Here is a 15,735-nt window from a genome sequence, read left to right as displayed (position 1 = left end):
GAGTGTATAAAGGAAATAGATGAGTGTGGGTTTATTTGGCTAGAGAATATTGTCTTGATGAAATTACAGTATTCTCCAGGTCATGGTTAAGATTTTTACGGAGATCAGAATGTCCCTCGTGGGGGCTTTAGTTCATGGGCCAGCGGAGATGGAATCTGAAAAAGGAAGTTTAGCTTTGAGGGCTGAGGAGGCCATTGAGAAGCGGCTTGAGCCCAGATTCCGACTCCTAGTGCTGTTTCAACGGCAGCTCTCACCTTCACAATCAGAGGCAGGCTGTGTGGTTCCGGGGTTTTTTCTCATTAAAATTTTACCGTAGCAAAGTCGCAATCTCTGCATTACTCTGCTGGCCTGGCGGTGGGGGCCCCTCAGTTCTTGGGGCTGCTCAAATCCTAAGCCTTGGTCTTGCTGACTGGCCGGGTGGCTGGCTGTGCCTGGGTGGCTCTCATCACCCTGCTCAGAGGCTGTCCAGGGCCTGTTTCTCTCCTCCTCTCAACCCCCGCCCCCCAACCCTGTGCACTGGAGTCATAAAAGTCATAGAAGTGTTACAAGTTCTTCTGTCCCTCACTTACTGATCCAATTGGAGGATTCAACCCGGGTCACAAATTTTCCCAGTAAAAATTTCACCTGCTTCAAAGAATTGTCCTCAGTAAAAACCAGGGCAGGTAGAACCAAGTCTTTACTTTCTGAAATGTAAACACACACACACACACACTCCACTCTGAAACTTGTTAGAAACCCAGCTTCCCCGCCTCCACCCCCAGAGAATTTTGGATCCATTTGTTTCAGGGTGGGCTTGGCCACCTGCTTTTTCAGCCAGGCTGTGCTTCTTTCTCCCTCCCATCCTCCACCCGCCCCAGGCGATTTTGAGGCAGTGGTCCCTGGACCACCCTGTGAGAAAACACTGTTCTGTTGAGGGGGGGAGCATATCATTTGCTCTTCCTGCCTGGGGCTTACGTGTCACCAGAATGTCGACCATCTGGGTTGAGTGGTTTTACGCTTTCCTTTCAGTAGACTGAAATTCTCATCTCACTTGGTTCCCTGGGCCCCAACCCAGACTGGCTGAATCAGAATCTTTGGGGGTGGGGAATTTTACAGTTCCCCAGCTGATTCTAAAATGCAGAGTTGAGAGCCACTGAGAGTCCAGAGTTGGAATCGAAGAAACTCACAGTTAATACCCAAGGCAGTGATTTCCCAACTGTCCCATCATCACAATTACTCGGGGAGTCGTTTTGCTTTGTTTTGGACATGCATCTTCAGCCTTGCCCCTGAATCCTGAGACTGGGGGTGGGGGGTGACCTGGGCTTCTGTACTTTTCAAAAGCCCCCCAGGAGATGGGTCCTGTGGTCATCCAGGTTCAGGAACCATTGCCTTGAAGGTAGGTAGGGCTCTGCCGCGGATGAGTCCTGCTTTTATTCCTGCTTTAGCTGCGGATTCTACGGATATGTTAAAAAATACTGTTTGGTGATAAAGTTGTCATGCTCTGCAGCCCGGAGGCCTTTTGGGTCAGAGGCCACGAGGAAGAGTCTTAACATTCTCGCTATCTGTTGCCTGTTTCAGGTTTGGAATTCCCTTGGGGGCCTAAACCCTTCAGGGAAGTCATTGCAGGGCCCTTGCTTAGAAATAATGGGCAGTCCCTGGAGAGCAGCAGCCTGGAGGGGTCTCACGTGGGAGTCTATTTCTCTGCACACTGGGTGAGTGTTTGGTCCCTCTTTAGTCCAGACAGAAGGGAGCAGTGATGTCACCACCAACCCCAGCTGGGGTTGGCTTCTGGAGGTGTGACTGCTCAGGTGTCATTTCCCGGCATTCTTGCCTTCTCCTGTGCCCAATGCATTGCTGGCATGCTGCAAGTGCTTATTGTGATGAACGATATTAGCAGCAAGAAAACGACTTCTTTGGACTGGCCTAAAAGGGTAGTCCTTCCCCCTAAAAAACAAATAAATAAAAAGAGGAGTCCTCCTAACCCATTCTGACGAGGCTCCTCATGGGCCCCGCGGGAGCTCGTTTTAACTGCTGCCTGCTGGCACCCACGTGGATGGGGCAGGGCCTGTGCTGGATACGCGCCATCACGAGAGGCACGTTTGTTTCTGCCTCTTCCATAAACTGGAAACGCGATCCGAATCCTGCTTGGGTGTTGCTGACCTGGCCTCTACGGGCAAGTGGCTGGGAATTGGGAAGGCGAAGGCGCGACGTGAGGCTGCAGGATCCCACTCATGTCTTCCAGTGTCCACCCTGCCGAAGCCTCACCCGGGTCCTGGTGGAATCCTACCGGAAGATCAAGGAGGCAGGCCAGAAATTCGAGATCATCTTTGTTAGTGCAGACAGGTAACGCGTGCTGGAGAGAGTGGCGGTGCATCTCCCCTTTTCTCTAGGTGGATGTCTCTTGCCATACACATCTCGCCTCTTTAAGGTTAGAGCTTGGGGGATAGGCATCAGGGAAGACATATCTGGGATGATTATCGGAGGGACAGATACATTTCATATTTACTCACGTAATTGTCTGAAGGGCAGCCAAGAAAAACCCGTCCTTGCTGTCATTATTAAGGGACATCCCAATTCTGGCCTGGGGCATTTGAGATTAGCACGCATTTTTTTCTGATTAGTTCAGCTTTGTGGATGGTGGTGAAAGGATGTGGAGGGGGGAGGATGGAAAGAAAAGAGCCGGAGACTAATGGAATGTGGCACCTATCCTAGTGGGCTCTGCAGTCATTTCTCTGAGCTCTGGCCACGTGCTTTTTCTAGGGGCTCTCCTCAAAACAAGAACAGACATTCTTCCTGGAGTACGTCAGGGCCTTTTAGCCTCAGTCGCCTCTGTTTCTCGCCCTCTTGCCGGCTTTACTCATCAGTGACCTTCCTTCATCTCAAAACTCCAGCCCCAGTTCAGACTGAGCCACCAGGTGTTCTGTTCACAGAAGGGTCTCTGAGATGGCAACACACGGAGGGCCTTGTGTCCACTGTCGTACCCTTGATGTCTGCATGATGCTGTCCTCAGTTTATTGGCCCGTGGGCCCCACCCCACTACACTGCGGGGGGGCCCCCCCCCACCCCGCATGGAGTGCGGCAAGCCTGAAGGCATGCCACAGGGAGGAGTCACTTTGTTAAAGCCTTAAACAACATCAACTTGGGAATTCCCTGGCGGTCCAGTGGTTAGAACTCCGCGCTTTCACTACCGAGGGTGCGGGTTTGATCCCTGGTCAGGGAACCAAGATCCTGCAAGCCCCGTGGCGCAGCCAAAATAAATAAGTAAATAATAAAAAAGTCAGCTTTATTGAAGTACGATTTTCATACAATGAAATTCATACATTCTGGGTGTCCAGTTCAATGTATTTTCACTAATGTATGTACCTGTGTCACCATCACAGTGAAGATGTAGAACATTCCCATCAATTAAAAGAATCCCTCGTGCCTCTTCTCAGTTAATCCTCACCCCCAAATCCCAGCCCCACAGATCCCCGGATCTGCTTTCTATCCCTTGATTAGATTTATCACTCCTAGAGTTTCTTAGACATGGAGTCGTAGGTATACGCTTGGTTAAGTGTCCTGTACGCATCACTGTTATGTGCACAGATTACAAACATGGTGGGGAATGTGGTGTCTGAACATCTAGACTCCTCATAAAAGTAAGACCTGTCAGTGTTGAAAAAGGAGAAGTTAAGCGTGAGCTGAATGTGTAGGGTGCAGAGAAGCGGGATGTTGAAGCAGCCTGGCATTTCAGTTTGGCGTCCACCTGTTGTGTGGAGCTTTGCTTTGGGGTGTGCGCTGGAATGGGTAGGACAGTGTCCTCCGGCCTGGTGTCCGAGGAGCACGATGATTAGAAGCCCCGGCATCTGTAGGGCCCTGGGCACGACTTGGTGGAAGGTGGGGAGGACCCAGTGGTGGTGCCTTGTGGGGTAATAGGGCTTTGTCTCCCTGTGTGTGTCTCTGTAGGTCAGAGGACTCATTCAAACAGTACTTCAGTGAGATGCCGTGGCTTGCAGTTCCCTACACCGACGAGGCCCGGCGGTCGCGCCTCAACCGGCTGTATGGAATCCAAGGTAGGCGTGCCCGACTTGTGGGTTCCTTGGAATCCTGCTCGCTTGTCTGGGCTCACCACCTCTTTGGCTTTCCTTCTAGAGGGAAAAGAACATCTTTATTTCCATGAATGTTCACATTCTTTAGCATCTTAAAAAGATGCGGTGGATTTTAAGGTATGTAGATTATCCCTCATTAAAGCCATTTTTTTTTGAAAATGCTTGTCCCAGTGAGACAGCTACTTCTCACCACCCGGCCTAGTGGGTTCTAATGTGGTTGGGCTATGGAGAACAGCTGCCCAATGACTCGGCCAAAACCCTATCCCAAGGTTCTTTCTGTCAAACAGACCTGAGGGTGACCTTTGGTTCTGTTAGTCAAGCTCCTTGAGCCTCGGTTTCCTCATCTGTAAACTGTGGATGATATATCTGCCACAAAGAGTCGCTGGGAGCGTTAATAGGATAATGCAAATCCCATACTTCGCACATTCCTAAAGTGTCACAGTGACGGCTGAGGGGGTATTTATTGCCTTTTAGGCAAGAAAATTGATTTCCTGAGAGTGTTGAAAACTTGGACTTGAAGTACTAATCATGGTGTTTTTCAGAAATAATGATTACTAGTGAGACAATCTGTGTTTTTATTCTTTATTATGTGAATACCTCCTTCCCAGCCTTCACCCAGCCAGGTTTTTTCTTGGTGGCCTATTTAGAGTTAAATTCATTGTCTTTGTATCAGTGGTACCAGATCCTGGTCAACCCTAGACAGATAACAGCTAATATTTGAGTTCTCAGTGTCTTGGTTTATAGGAAGTGGAAAAAAAAAAGACAAATCAAGATCTACCCACCAACTCCATAGCTTGTGGGGGAACTCATCAGGTTCTTTAACCTTTTTTCTTCACCATTTAGAGTAAGCATTTGGCTTTGTTAGGAGCTAGTTTCAAAAAATCAATATTTCATTTAAAATTGGTGATTCTCAGTTTCAAATGTGCATAAGAATTCCCTGGGGATCTTGCGAAAATGCAGATTCGGATTCAGTGGTTCTGGGGTGTGGCTGAGATCCTGCATTTCTAGCAAAAGCCCCCAGGTGATGCCACTGCCGCTGGTCCAGGGACCACACTTTGGGCATTAAGTCTGGGTCTGTTCATCCTTTGAGAATTTGGGAGCCTTATGCCTCCTACTAATAAAAAAGATGAAAGCAGTTTTCTTTCCAAGCAGAAGTGGAGAGACATGACATGGTTTACTGGTCCAGAAGGACGGGTACCAAGTTGGTTAATTTAAAGGAGATGGCCCAGGAGTATTTCCTTCCAGCACTCTGCTTGCAGAGAGCCTTAAAGCATGTGTGCCTTGGGGTAGGAGCAGTATTGCTTGAGAAAAGTGATGATCCTAGGCCAGTCGTACTAAACAGAGGGTTGAATTGCCACTTGGTGGGGATAAGTAAAACTTCATGTCTCTCAATTCACTTATTCATTCATTCAACAAGTATTTGCTGAGGGTTTACCCCCCTACTGCTGACTGACCTTGAGCAAGTTACTTAACCTAACTTTTTTCAGTAAAACTGGGCAGTTTCACTGTTGGATACAGAGTAGGCACTTAATATTTAACTGACTGACTTAGGGGAAAAAAGGGAAATATTTGATTTTACAACCTAAAAAAGATAAACTTTTCGATGTCAAAAAGCTTACTAACAGAAAGGCAACTAACAGTATTAATAACACATGTGGCAAAGAATCTATATCCTTCATAGAAAAAGAGCTCTTTCCAGATACCAGTCCAAAAAGAGAGAGAGACAAACAATTTAGTTGAAAATATGTACAAGATATGAGGTGGGCAATTCACCTGATGCATATTGTCAGAATGGATAAGAAAAATATTCAGAATAATTTTCATTCATGATTTACAGATTAAAACACTGAATTTGTGTCTATCACATTTGCAAAGAACTCTACTTGCCAAAAAAAGATAATCCCCAGTATAGGAAAGAGAGCAGACTGCTAGTGGGAATCTAAATCAGGACAACGTTTCAAGGAGAGAAATTGGCAGTGTACACCAGAGGCCTTAAAAATCTATAAAGCCTTTAATTTCAGAATCCCACTTGCAGGAATTCATGTTCAGGAAATTACCCTCTAGCACCCAGCAAACACTGAACTTCTTTTGCAGTTGGAGGTGCATTTGTGGTTTTTTCTTTCATCTTCCGTATACTTTGGATTTCATCGCAGACCACAGTTCTTTCCTTGCTTTAGCCCCTAGAAAACTCAGAGCTGAATTTGGAGCCACCTTTAGCAGTTTTACAAAGCTGACCATTTCTCTGCGTGCCCTTGACCCTAGCTTGGTTTTCTCTTCCTTCCTTGTTTTCCTGTCAGTGGGCTGTTTTCATCAGTTTTTTATTGGATTATATCATGCACTTTTTAAGCAGCCTCAAATCCTTTTTGGAAAAAAGCTGGAGTAGATTTAAATGCATAGGATTCTATTTCTTGAGCTCCAGCTAACCACCAATACTGTACACTGAGCTTGGTGGGGAATAAGAAACCAGAAGGGTGTCCCAGGGCTGCCCTTGAGTGGGCAAGATGGGATTTACATTGGGAAATAACTACAGTAGGATGATATCTCCTGAAGAACTAAAAAGCGTTGGTCAAATAGGTGTCACTTTGTACAAGGGCTCAGAAGACTGAACTTGTCCCCGAGAGCAGAGCGGGTGCTGGGCTTCACTTGGCCACTCTGCTCAGTCAGGCAGCCTCTCCATATGGGGGCATCTTCTTTCCAAACACACGTCCTCAGTGAAGCACAGCCTTTTCCTCTCTGAGGAAGGGAGTTGCCCTTTCTTGGGGGTGGAGGCCAGTGAGGTGCAGGTCATATTCTAGTGGTCGATGCTAAGGCCCTGAGGTCACCTGAAAGTAATAAATTACCAAAGGACAGTCTATATCATGCAGAGCCAGTTTGAGGGTGGGGGTTTCTACCCTCCCTGTGCTCTGTGAGATGCTTCTTGGGGCCCTTGTTGGTGGGGTAGGCACAGAATAGCAATCTCCTAAGGAGAAATCACAAACCCTGCAAGATTCCGCACAAGTTCTGGGCACACGGCTGAGGCTAGAAGGTACCCTTCTGTCAGACATTGGCAGGGCACGAAAAAATTAAGTTGATCGTGGGACTTCCCTGGCGGTCCAGTGGTTCAGACTCCGCACTTGCACTTTAGGCGGTGTGGGTTCGATCCCTGGTTGGGGAACTTAAGATCCCGCATGCTGCATGGTGTGGCCAAAAAAACAAAAAAGGAAAAAAAATTAAACTGATTGTTTTCTGTCTGCCTTCAGAGAGCAGAGAAGGGAACTCTCCTTGTGGATTCTCCAGCTATCGACATGTAAATATTACAGCAGTAGGAGCCCTGGTTGCTAGGTGTGGCCCAGACAGCCAGGATGCGGGTGACCACAAATGAGCAGGAAGAGAATGGAGAGTTTTCAGAGATGCATTCATTTGGCTCAGTCTCTTAAGGCCTGGCAGTGTGAGGATGAGTACATATGTGGTTCCCAGACTTCAAGGAGCCCTCAGCTGAGAGTCAGCAAGCTGATCTGGAGAGGCCCTGTGCCCAGGCAAGCAGCGGCCGGGCAGCCACACAAAAGAACCCAGCTCTGGCTGGCGAGTGTCCTCTGCAGCCCAGCCCTGCACCTGGCCCGTCCCGCTGCTCCTTGTCTGCTGGCTCCACGGTGTACACTCCCTGCCATCTGTACTAGTCCCTCCTCAGCTTGGACCAGCCTGCGTTCCCAGCTCTCTACCTCCTGCTGCCTCACTCTTGGGTTCTCCCCCTGGCACAGTGTTTTCTGCCAGCTGCTCACTTGATCACTGACCCCTTTGGCTAAGCCTTAGGAGTCATTCCTGCAAGCAGCCTGTCAGACATTGCCGGCTGACCCTGATCTGTCTGTCCGCCTCTGGCCCTGTGAAGCCAGAGATGTACTAAAGCACGGTGAATCGAGAGTGTGGAAGAGTCACACAGGATCCTTTTCAAGGCAGCGTTTAATGAAGGGCAGACGGTGGAATAGTCTGAATTCACACGAGACTCTGGCTTGGAGCTCTTGAGCCCAGAAGGCTTCCTGGAGGAGGTGACTCTAGAGCAGGGCCTTACAGAATGGATGGGATTTAGGTAGAGGGTTTATTCCAGGGCAAAGGCCAGAGTAGGATGTCCGTGGTGTACTGTAGGGCAGACTGGGTAATAAGGCTGGTGATGCCACATCACAGAAGGCCTTGAGCACCAGGCTGTGGTCCTTGAACTTTGGGCTTTGGAGCTTTTTGAAAAATTTGATTAAGGGGAGATCAGTACAGTAGTGACGTGTAAACTAGACTAGAAGAGAAATCCCAGAGGCATGTCATCCTCTGATATTTCTGATGGACTCACTGAGCTCCCACTGTAGCCAGACCTCAGGCTGTGGCTCACGACAGGCCTACCTGTGGGGAGAGAGGGAGGCTGCTCCCTTGGGCTCTAGGGCAGGTGGCCCAGGCGGCCTCTGCCTCCTTCCAGCCTCACAGGCTGCTTCAGCTTCATGGCATGTTTTGGGTTCCCCGGTGCATTAGTCGTTAGTAAGTTCTTTGGCAGCATTTCCATTGATCTTACCAGTCAGCATCCCAGTGCGTTTGACTACCAAAATATAAGGTCGAGGAGATCCACAGCCTGTTCGAGGGGGCGGGGTTCCGAGGTCCCGGGGCCATCACTTTCCTCCCTGTCGGCATCTCCCATGGCCCAGACTCCTCCCCTGGGTGAGTGTCTCTCTCCTCAGCAGACCTGCTTTGGTGGGCGTATGGCCGGCTCTCCTGAATTCCCTCAGTCTCCCTCCTCTCCACCACGAAGCATCTTTTACAGCCTCAGGTCCGTAACTCAGAATGTCTGTGTGTCTCTCCATCCCCTTTCTTCTTTCTTGCTCAAATAGGGCTCCCATGTCCTCTCCAGGTACCGCCCTCCCAGCACCTCCACATGTTCACCAACCTGGAAGCTCTCTGAACCCCATCATTTTGGGGCCTTTATGGAGGTCTCACTATGTAGGCATGAGTGGTTAAATCATTGGCCATTGGTGATTAACTCAACCTCCAGCCCTTCTCCCTTCCCCAGCTCTTGAGGTCAAGGGTGTGGAGCTGAATGTTCCAACCTTCTAACCACGTCTCTCTGGCGACCTAGACCCGTCATCTCGCGAGCATCCAAAAAGACACTCACTCTTACCACTTCCATTCCAACAGTCTTGGAAGCTCTTGCGTCAGGATCTGGGACTAAGACCAAATATTATAACAAAAGATGTTCCTATCACCCCAATCATTCAGGAAATTATAGGGGTTTTAGGAGCTCTGTGCCAGGAGCTGGGGATGAAGGCCAAATACATACGCCTCACCATGTTACAGTATCACGATGTGCACGTACATACACTCCATGCATATGCAGAGTCAGTGGAGGGTTCCACCAGCTCTCTGGTCTTCTGCAAATCCCGCAGGGCTCTATCTGCGAGAGCTCATGCTCCCTGCTTGACTCTGTGTCCTGGTCTCTCACCCCACTTTCTGTCTCTTCCTGAACGTTTCGATGAGGGTGCTTTCAGAGAGCAGTGTGAGGTACCTTCCCCTGCCCGCACCCAAGCTGAGCCACCTCCACCTGGCCTGTCTTTGGGCCTTATAGCGCGCAAATGACTTCATCAGACCATCTTGAGGCCCATGAGGGCAGAGCCGCTCTGTGTCACCTGGACAGGCTTGGGTGAAAATGGGCAATGCAGAAGAACCTGGAATCCTCCGAGCATCCTGGGAGCTGGGCTCAGAGCGCCCCCGGATTCTGAGTATCTTCCAGCATCCCGAGGAGGCCTTGCATAAGATGCTGCCCCTTCGTTCAGGTGTCCATCCAGATGGTGGTGGGAGAGTCTGGGTCTTGAGGCTGTGTCCTCCAGTCACCCCTTTCAGAGATGGCAGGACCTGCTGCAGGCCTTGAGGAGGCATCTGCTCCCAGGCTGGTTGCTGGTCCCTCGGGTGCTCTGGCCTGAGCCCGGGCCGTGTTAGCTCGCAGTCTTCATGGGGCCGCTTGAGTTCACCAAAGCCTGGCATGTGGCCTCCATCCACTTCCTTTGCCTTGGGGAGTAGCTGGGTTGGCCTCCCTCCTCCCAGCGCTTTGTGCAGACTGGGGAATTTGTAGCCCTATAAGCTGCTGACAAATGCCTTTCTAAGGAAAGGGTTTAGACGCACTTGGCAAAAGGCAGATCCCATTAGCAATTCTCTAACGCAGGCTGTTGGAGAATACCATGTTCTGCGCAGGGAGGCTCCGAGCCCCTTCTCTCCTGGGTTAGAGGCCCTCGCTGGCTTTGTTCCTCTCCTCCCCACCCCCGCCCCCGCCTCTGGGGCCAGCGACAGGGCCCAGGGTGGACGGAGGCCCTGCCACCAGGAGAGCAGCAGGGAAGACCGGGAGGCAGTTGTGTGAGGCCCGTCGCTCTCCCGGGATCTATTTATCTTCTGTTTCTCTGTTGCCCTCTTATTCCTTAGCCTTATCCTCTGGCTTTTTCTTCTCCTTTTCCCCTTTCCCTGCCTTTCTCATCCATTTCCCGCCCTTCTCCTCTCTCTTTCCCTTCCTTTGCCCTCTTCCCTGCTCCTTTCACAAAATGGACTTGAGGCAGAGTCTCTTTATTTTCTATAGAAACGAAACATTCAGCCATTGTGTTTTTCAATGAGTAGAGGGCGAGGGGCCCACGCTGGTGTTTTTTGTGGGCTGGCGCAGGCTCTGTGGAGCGGGCCCCCTGGGCCTGGGGAGGGCGGCTGGGGGCTGTCTTAGGGCCTACAGAGCAGCCTCAGTGCTCTTCTCTGCTCGTCTTGTTTCATTCTGAAAACATAAAAAAAGGAAAAACAGGAAAGGACAAAGAATAATGTAACAAACACCCATGTGGCCACCACCTAGAACTGACATCTCTGCCTGAGGTATTTATCAACGAATGGGAGCATTAAACACAGACCAAGTGGGGCTCCCTTTACTCCTCCGTGGAGCCTTGCCCCTTCTTTCTCCCCAGCGGGGGAGAGCGGTGACACTATCAGCCCTTCACTGTGAATATTCCTCATCTGTTTTCAGAAGTTCACTGAGTCTCTGAATCCGTGAGTAATGTATAGTCGTGCTGGGTGTGTTTCTAGAAGTGTACTTAAGTGCTGACATGCTGTAATATCATAATGCAGCTTGCTTTTCTCACTAAACATTATGTTTTTGAGATTTATCCCTGTTGATATTTACATCTGGTTTATTTCAGTGCCGTGAAGTGCTTTGTTGTACCACAGCCTGTTTATCAGTTCCACCGTCAGTGGATACTTGGTCATTTCTGGCTTTTCTGTATTACAAGAACGCTGCCATTTTAAATGTCTTCTTTGGGACTTCCTGGCGGTCCAGTGGTTAAGACTCTGAGCTTCCACTGCAGGGGGCTCGGGTTCAATCCCTGGTCCAGGAACTAAGATTCCCGCATGCCACGTGGCATGGTCAAAAAAGAAAAGTCGTCTTTGTGCCTCCTGACGCGGGCCTTCTGGCCGAGTTCAAGTGGGCCCAGACTCATCCCTTTGACTTCCTTTGGGTTTCTCTGAGCTTCACCACTCAAACCAGCTGCCTTCTTCCTTTCCTTAACTCTCCCAGTAGGGGAAGGTTTGGGGGAGAAGGAGGGGGAGGAAAAGAGGGATGTGATGAACTGGGGTTGATGTTGCCAAGGCGTGGTCTGTATTTGTCATCCCACCCCTGCTGCCCTACGGTTCCTGTTTGATTTTTACTTAATGTTAGTGCATTCATCATAATATCATTTAACAAAACTCAAATATGTATCTATTTTACCCACATTCCTGCCTTCCTAGCACAACTGTTTTCACTTTTCTGAGTCCTTTTGGTCTCTGTCTTCAAGCATATTTCTACATAGTTGTAATTGTACACATAGCACTGTGTATTCTGCATTTTCAACTCATCCATGCATTACAAACATTTCCATACTGCCACAGTGTTCACGATGACCATTTATTTCCGTGATCACGTAACCACTTGCCCTGCCACGTGCCCTAACCCACTCTTCCTGTCTTGGGGTCTGCTTTTCCTCCCCTTTCTCTTCCCCACTGCCAGCAGTCTTTGCGATCACATTGCCATCTAGAAGCAGAGAAACAAAGTTGGGTTACGGCCCTGACCAGGTCCTCTCCCACCCCCAGGTGCTGCCCCAGACCCACCACCTCCTTTGAAACTCCCTCTTTCCTTGGTGATAGGAAAGCAACCAAACGCAACTGTGGGACAGTCTCCATGCACGTGGCTTTTTTTTTTTTCCGGCCGCGTTGGGTCTTCGTTGCTGTGCATGGGCTTTCTCTAGTTGTGGCGAGCGGGGGCTACTCTGTGGACAGGCTTCTCATTGCAGTGGCTTCTCTTGTTGCGGAGCACGGGCTCTAGGCGTGCGGGCTTCAGTAGTTGTGGCACATGGGCTCAGTAGTTGTGGCTCGCGGGCTCTAGAGCGCAGGCTCAGTAGTTGTGACGCACGGGCTTAGTTGCTCTGCGGCATGTGGGATCTTCCCGGACCAGGGCTCGAACCCGTGTCCCCTTCATTGGCAGGTGGATACTTAACCACTGCGCCACCAGGGAAGTCCCGCACGTGGCTTTGAGATGGTTTTAAATACTCACGAATCGGCTCCTCCCAGGAGGAAACAGTATGGAGCCGGCTTCTTAGGCCTTGTTCCTTCTTCTCTAGGTTTTCGGGGAGATGCTGAAGGGGATTCTGAGGCACTGCTGTGGTCCACCCAAGCTCCCCTGGGTGGGGGCCTGGGGCTGAAGCCCTCTCTAGGAGCGCAGAGTGTGTGTTCTACTCGCAGAGGTTAAGCTTAGGGTGGTGCAACCGACAGAACACCAGCCGCACACGTGGCAGCATTATACCATCCCCGGAGCCCTCCCTGTGGTGTTGACGTCGCCTCGGTGTTCTATTACTTTAGCGAACTCCCTCCAGCCAGCGTGGAGGTTTCTGTTTATCTCACGAGAGCAAGGCACCAGTCTTCTGTCCCTTCTCGTGAGCCAAATGATCAACTTAGGGATGATTTAAAAAAATAATGATGAACTTATTTATAATAAGAGCTAATATTTACGGAGTACTTACTGGGTGCCAGATGGTCTGCTCGAAAGCATTTTCTACGTGTCATTCTACTTCCAGCCCCCAAGTAAGACAGGAAACTGTCACTACCCCCATTTGACGGTGTGGAAATGAGGCTCTGAGCAGTTAAGTGACTTTCCGGGGTCTTCCTTAGAATTCTTACTGTACTCTGCCTCCAACCATTCCAGCCATCCCAGCTGGGAAACGACAAGTTCAAGAGAAGCAGAGGCGAACTGCTCCCTTTTCATTCCCGTCAGGGAAGCGAGCCCCTTGCTGGGGTGGTAGTTATTCTGTACAAAGGCATTGATTAGAAATTTTCCATTCCCTTTAAGTTTCCCATAAGAGGCTCTGCCCTATTTTCTCCTTAGAAGTCTCTGCTTCGGGGAACCTGCTTCAAGGGATGGGGGAGCAGGAAAGGCCTGATGGGGCGGGGGGCGGGGGAGAAAGGGGAGAGGTGATCGTATCTCAGCCTCCTTCCCCAAAGCCTCAGAGAAGAGGGAGGTGGGTGGTGCAGAGAGTGTGGATGCAGGGCCCGCCCTGCCCAGCTCCTCCATGGGGATGAGAGTCCCCAACCCGGGGCTGTGAGCGCTCCCGCCAGTGGCCGGCCTGGTAGAAAGAGCAGCAGCTTTTCCAGCAGGCAGACCAGGCTTCCTGTCCCACCGTGGCCACTTACTGGCCAGACGACCTTGGGCAGGCAACTTGAACATCTGCAGGAGGAGGATAATCATACTTCAGGAGTGAGTGAGGTCCCACGCCCTGTGCGGAGCACAGAGCAGATGCCCTGAGAGCAAGCTTCCTTTTCTCACCTGCTGGTTGTCTCTGGAGGAACATAGACACTTAGGGCTCCAGGGCCAAGCTAACCCAAGATCCGGTGATGGGAAGGCGGCCTGGCCCGATGCTTGTTGATTCTTTTTCTCTGTCCATGTGCCGGAAATGGGCTTCTCTTGGTTGAAGTCTGTGGTCATTGTACCGAGTCGCTTTCTGTTTACACACCACAGGCACATGCACCTCATCATCTTGGGCTCAAGTCACCAAATACAAGGGGGACTTCGCTTTCACGTAGCCGTGGGGGAGGAGTGGGGAGACCCGGGGGCCCAGCGGAGCTGTTCCTCTGTTGACTTGGCGAGGACGCCATGGCAGCCAGCTGGGGGCCTGTGTCCCTGCCCTGCCGCCCTGGTCCCCACCAGCCATGACTGGAGAGAGGCTGCAGCCGTGGTAACAAAGAAGCCTCTTAGAGTAGTCACTGGGAGAAACCGAGGCACCAAACCAGGAAGTGAGCTTCTTTGCCTTTGGATTTTACTTCTCCTGCCTTCTCTGTCCGTCCTCTGTGCCTGCTTGCCCTCCACAGACCAACTCAGCATCCCACGTCTGAGCTACAAACAGGCCTGCTGCAGTGTCTAATCATAGCAGTGGGCAGGCCCTGGTTTAGCCCAACACTTGAAATTGCCCAATTTCAGAAACTGATTAAAGACCTTGGCCAAGGCATTTTTGAGATGAGGTATGGTGCTGGGGAGGTATTTGTCTGCAGATGGCCAGACTGTCATGTTGTGGGCCCCAGCCCCAGGCTCCCTTCAGGTTTCTGACTCAAGCCCAGCCCGATCCGGGTTGGGGACACACCTGATGTGAGCCCCAGGCCTCTGGGGGATGACATGCCATTGTGAGGATGAGGCTGGAAATGCCCCAAGTCTCTTGTACTCTGACACACAACTCAGGAGACCCGGACAACTCAGGAGGCCCGGACAGCTCTGGGCGCATCCTGAAAGCCCGAGTGTGCCGGCTGCAGCCACGTGCGTTTGTATGTGCTGTGCGTTGTGGGAAAGGCAGTCCCCAGAGTCTGTTTCTCTCTGGACCTGTTCCCTAACATGCCAAGCCACTCCTTCTAATAGGTGTGAACATAATAGACTCGTTTTTCCTTTTTCAGACAGGCTCACCACTGCATGCCCGCTGCCCCAGCCACCATGCAGGTCATAACACCAGGGCTGTATTTCTGGTACCTCAGCATCGCCCCCCGTGGCGAAGTAAAATGTCAGTGGAGCAAATTACCGACTGAATGCTGTGGAATCTATAAATATTAAATTGCTCTGGCTTTCCCTGGCCCATATAAAATTAAAGCTCCGGTCAGCTCCAGAGGGAAGGCAGCTGGTTGGTGCAAGGGGGGAGGGGGCCAGCTGCCAGTGGAGAGACAAGTGTCCCCAAAGGGCAGGGCCGAGTCTGCCTCTGTGGGTGGTGGCTGGAGGGGAAGCAGCGGGGAATGGGGTACAAAAAACAGGGAGGTGGAAAACCCACATGCGACTGTAACCCAGGAGGGATCTCCTCTGATTTTCCACTGGAGGCTTCATGGTTAGAGGCGGGCTGTGGTTTGCGGGGCGCTTTGTGTTGCGTTTCTTACCCCAGCCCAGGATTCTAACATGAGGGCGACAGCACTGCCGTCAGCATGTTCCCTCCAGGGACTGCCTCCCTCAGAGCGAATGCTGGAACCTCCCCAAGCAGCAGGGCTGGAGATGGCGGCCAGCTGTCCTCCTCGTGTCCTTCTGCCCCTGGCAGCCCCTGTCCCAGGCTCCTCCCCGCAACAGGCCCCCAGTGCTTGCACGGGTGGGGCCCTCCTGCCCTTGACCTGTGCTGGTCTGCATTACAGGGGAGTGGGTGTT

At 51.0% G+C, this 15,735-nt stretch overlaps 1 protein-coding gene across 1 annotated transcript in view; it reads left to right on the top strand.

Moving 5' to 3' along the window:
* NXN (nucleoredoxin) overlaps positions 1-15,735 on the top strand; it is a 141,128-nt gene that overhangs the window by 118,344 nt on the left and 7,049 nt on the right. The window contains exons 3-5 of the mRNA XM_082678341.1: positions 1,558-1,691; positions 2,222-2,322; positions 3,925-4,031. Coding sequence (XP_082534467.1) covers positions 1,558-1,691; positions 2,222-2,322; positions 3,925-4,031 — 342 coding nt within the window. The remainder of the gene's footprint in view (positions 1-1,557; positions 1,692-2,221; positions 2,323-3,924; positions 4,032-15,735) is intronic.

The sequence above is a fragment of the Grampus griseus genome (genome assembly GCF_964374135.1).
Source record: "Grampus griseus genome assembly, chromosome: 20".
NCBI lineage: Eukaryota > Metazoa > Chordata > Mammalia > Artiodactyla > Delphinidae > Grampus > Grampus griseus.
This window is presented reverse-complemented; position numbering and strand designations above follow the sequence as displayed.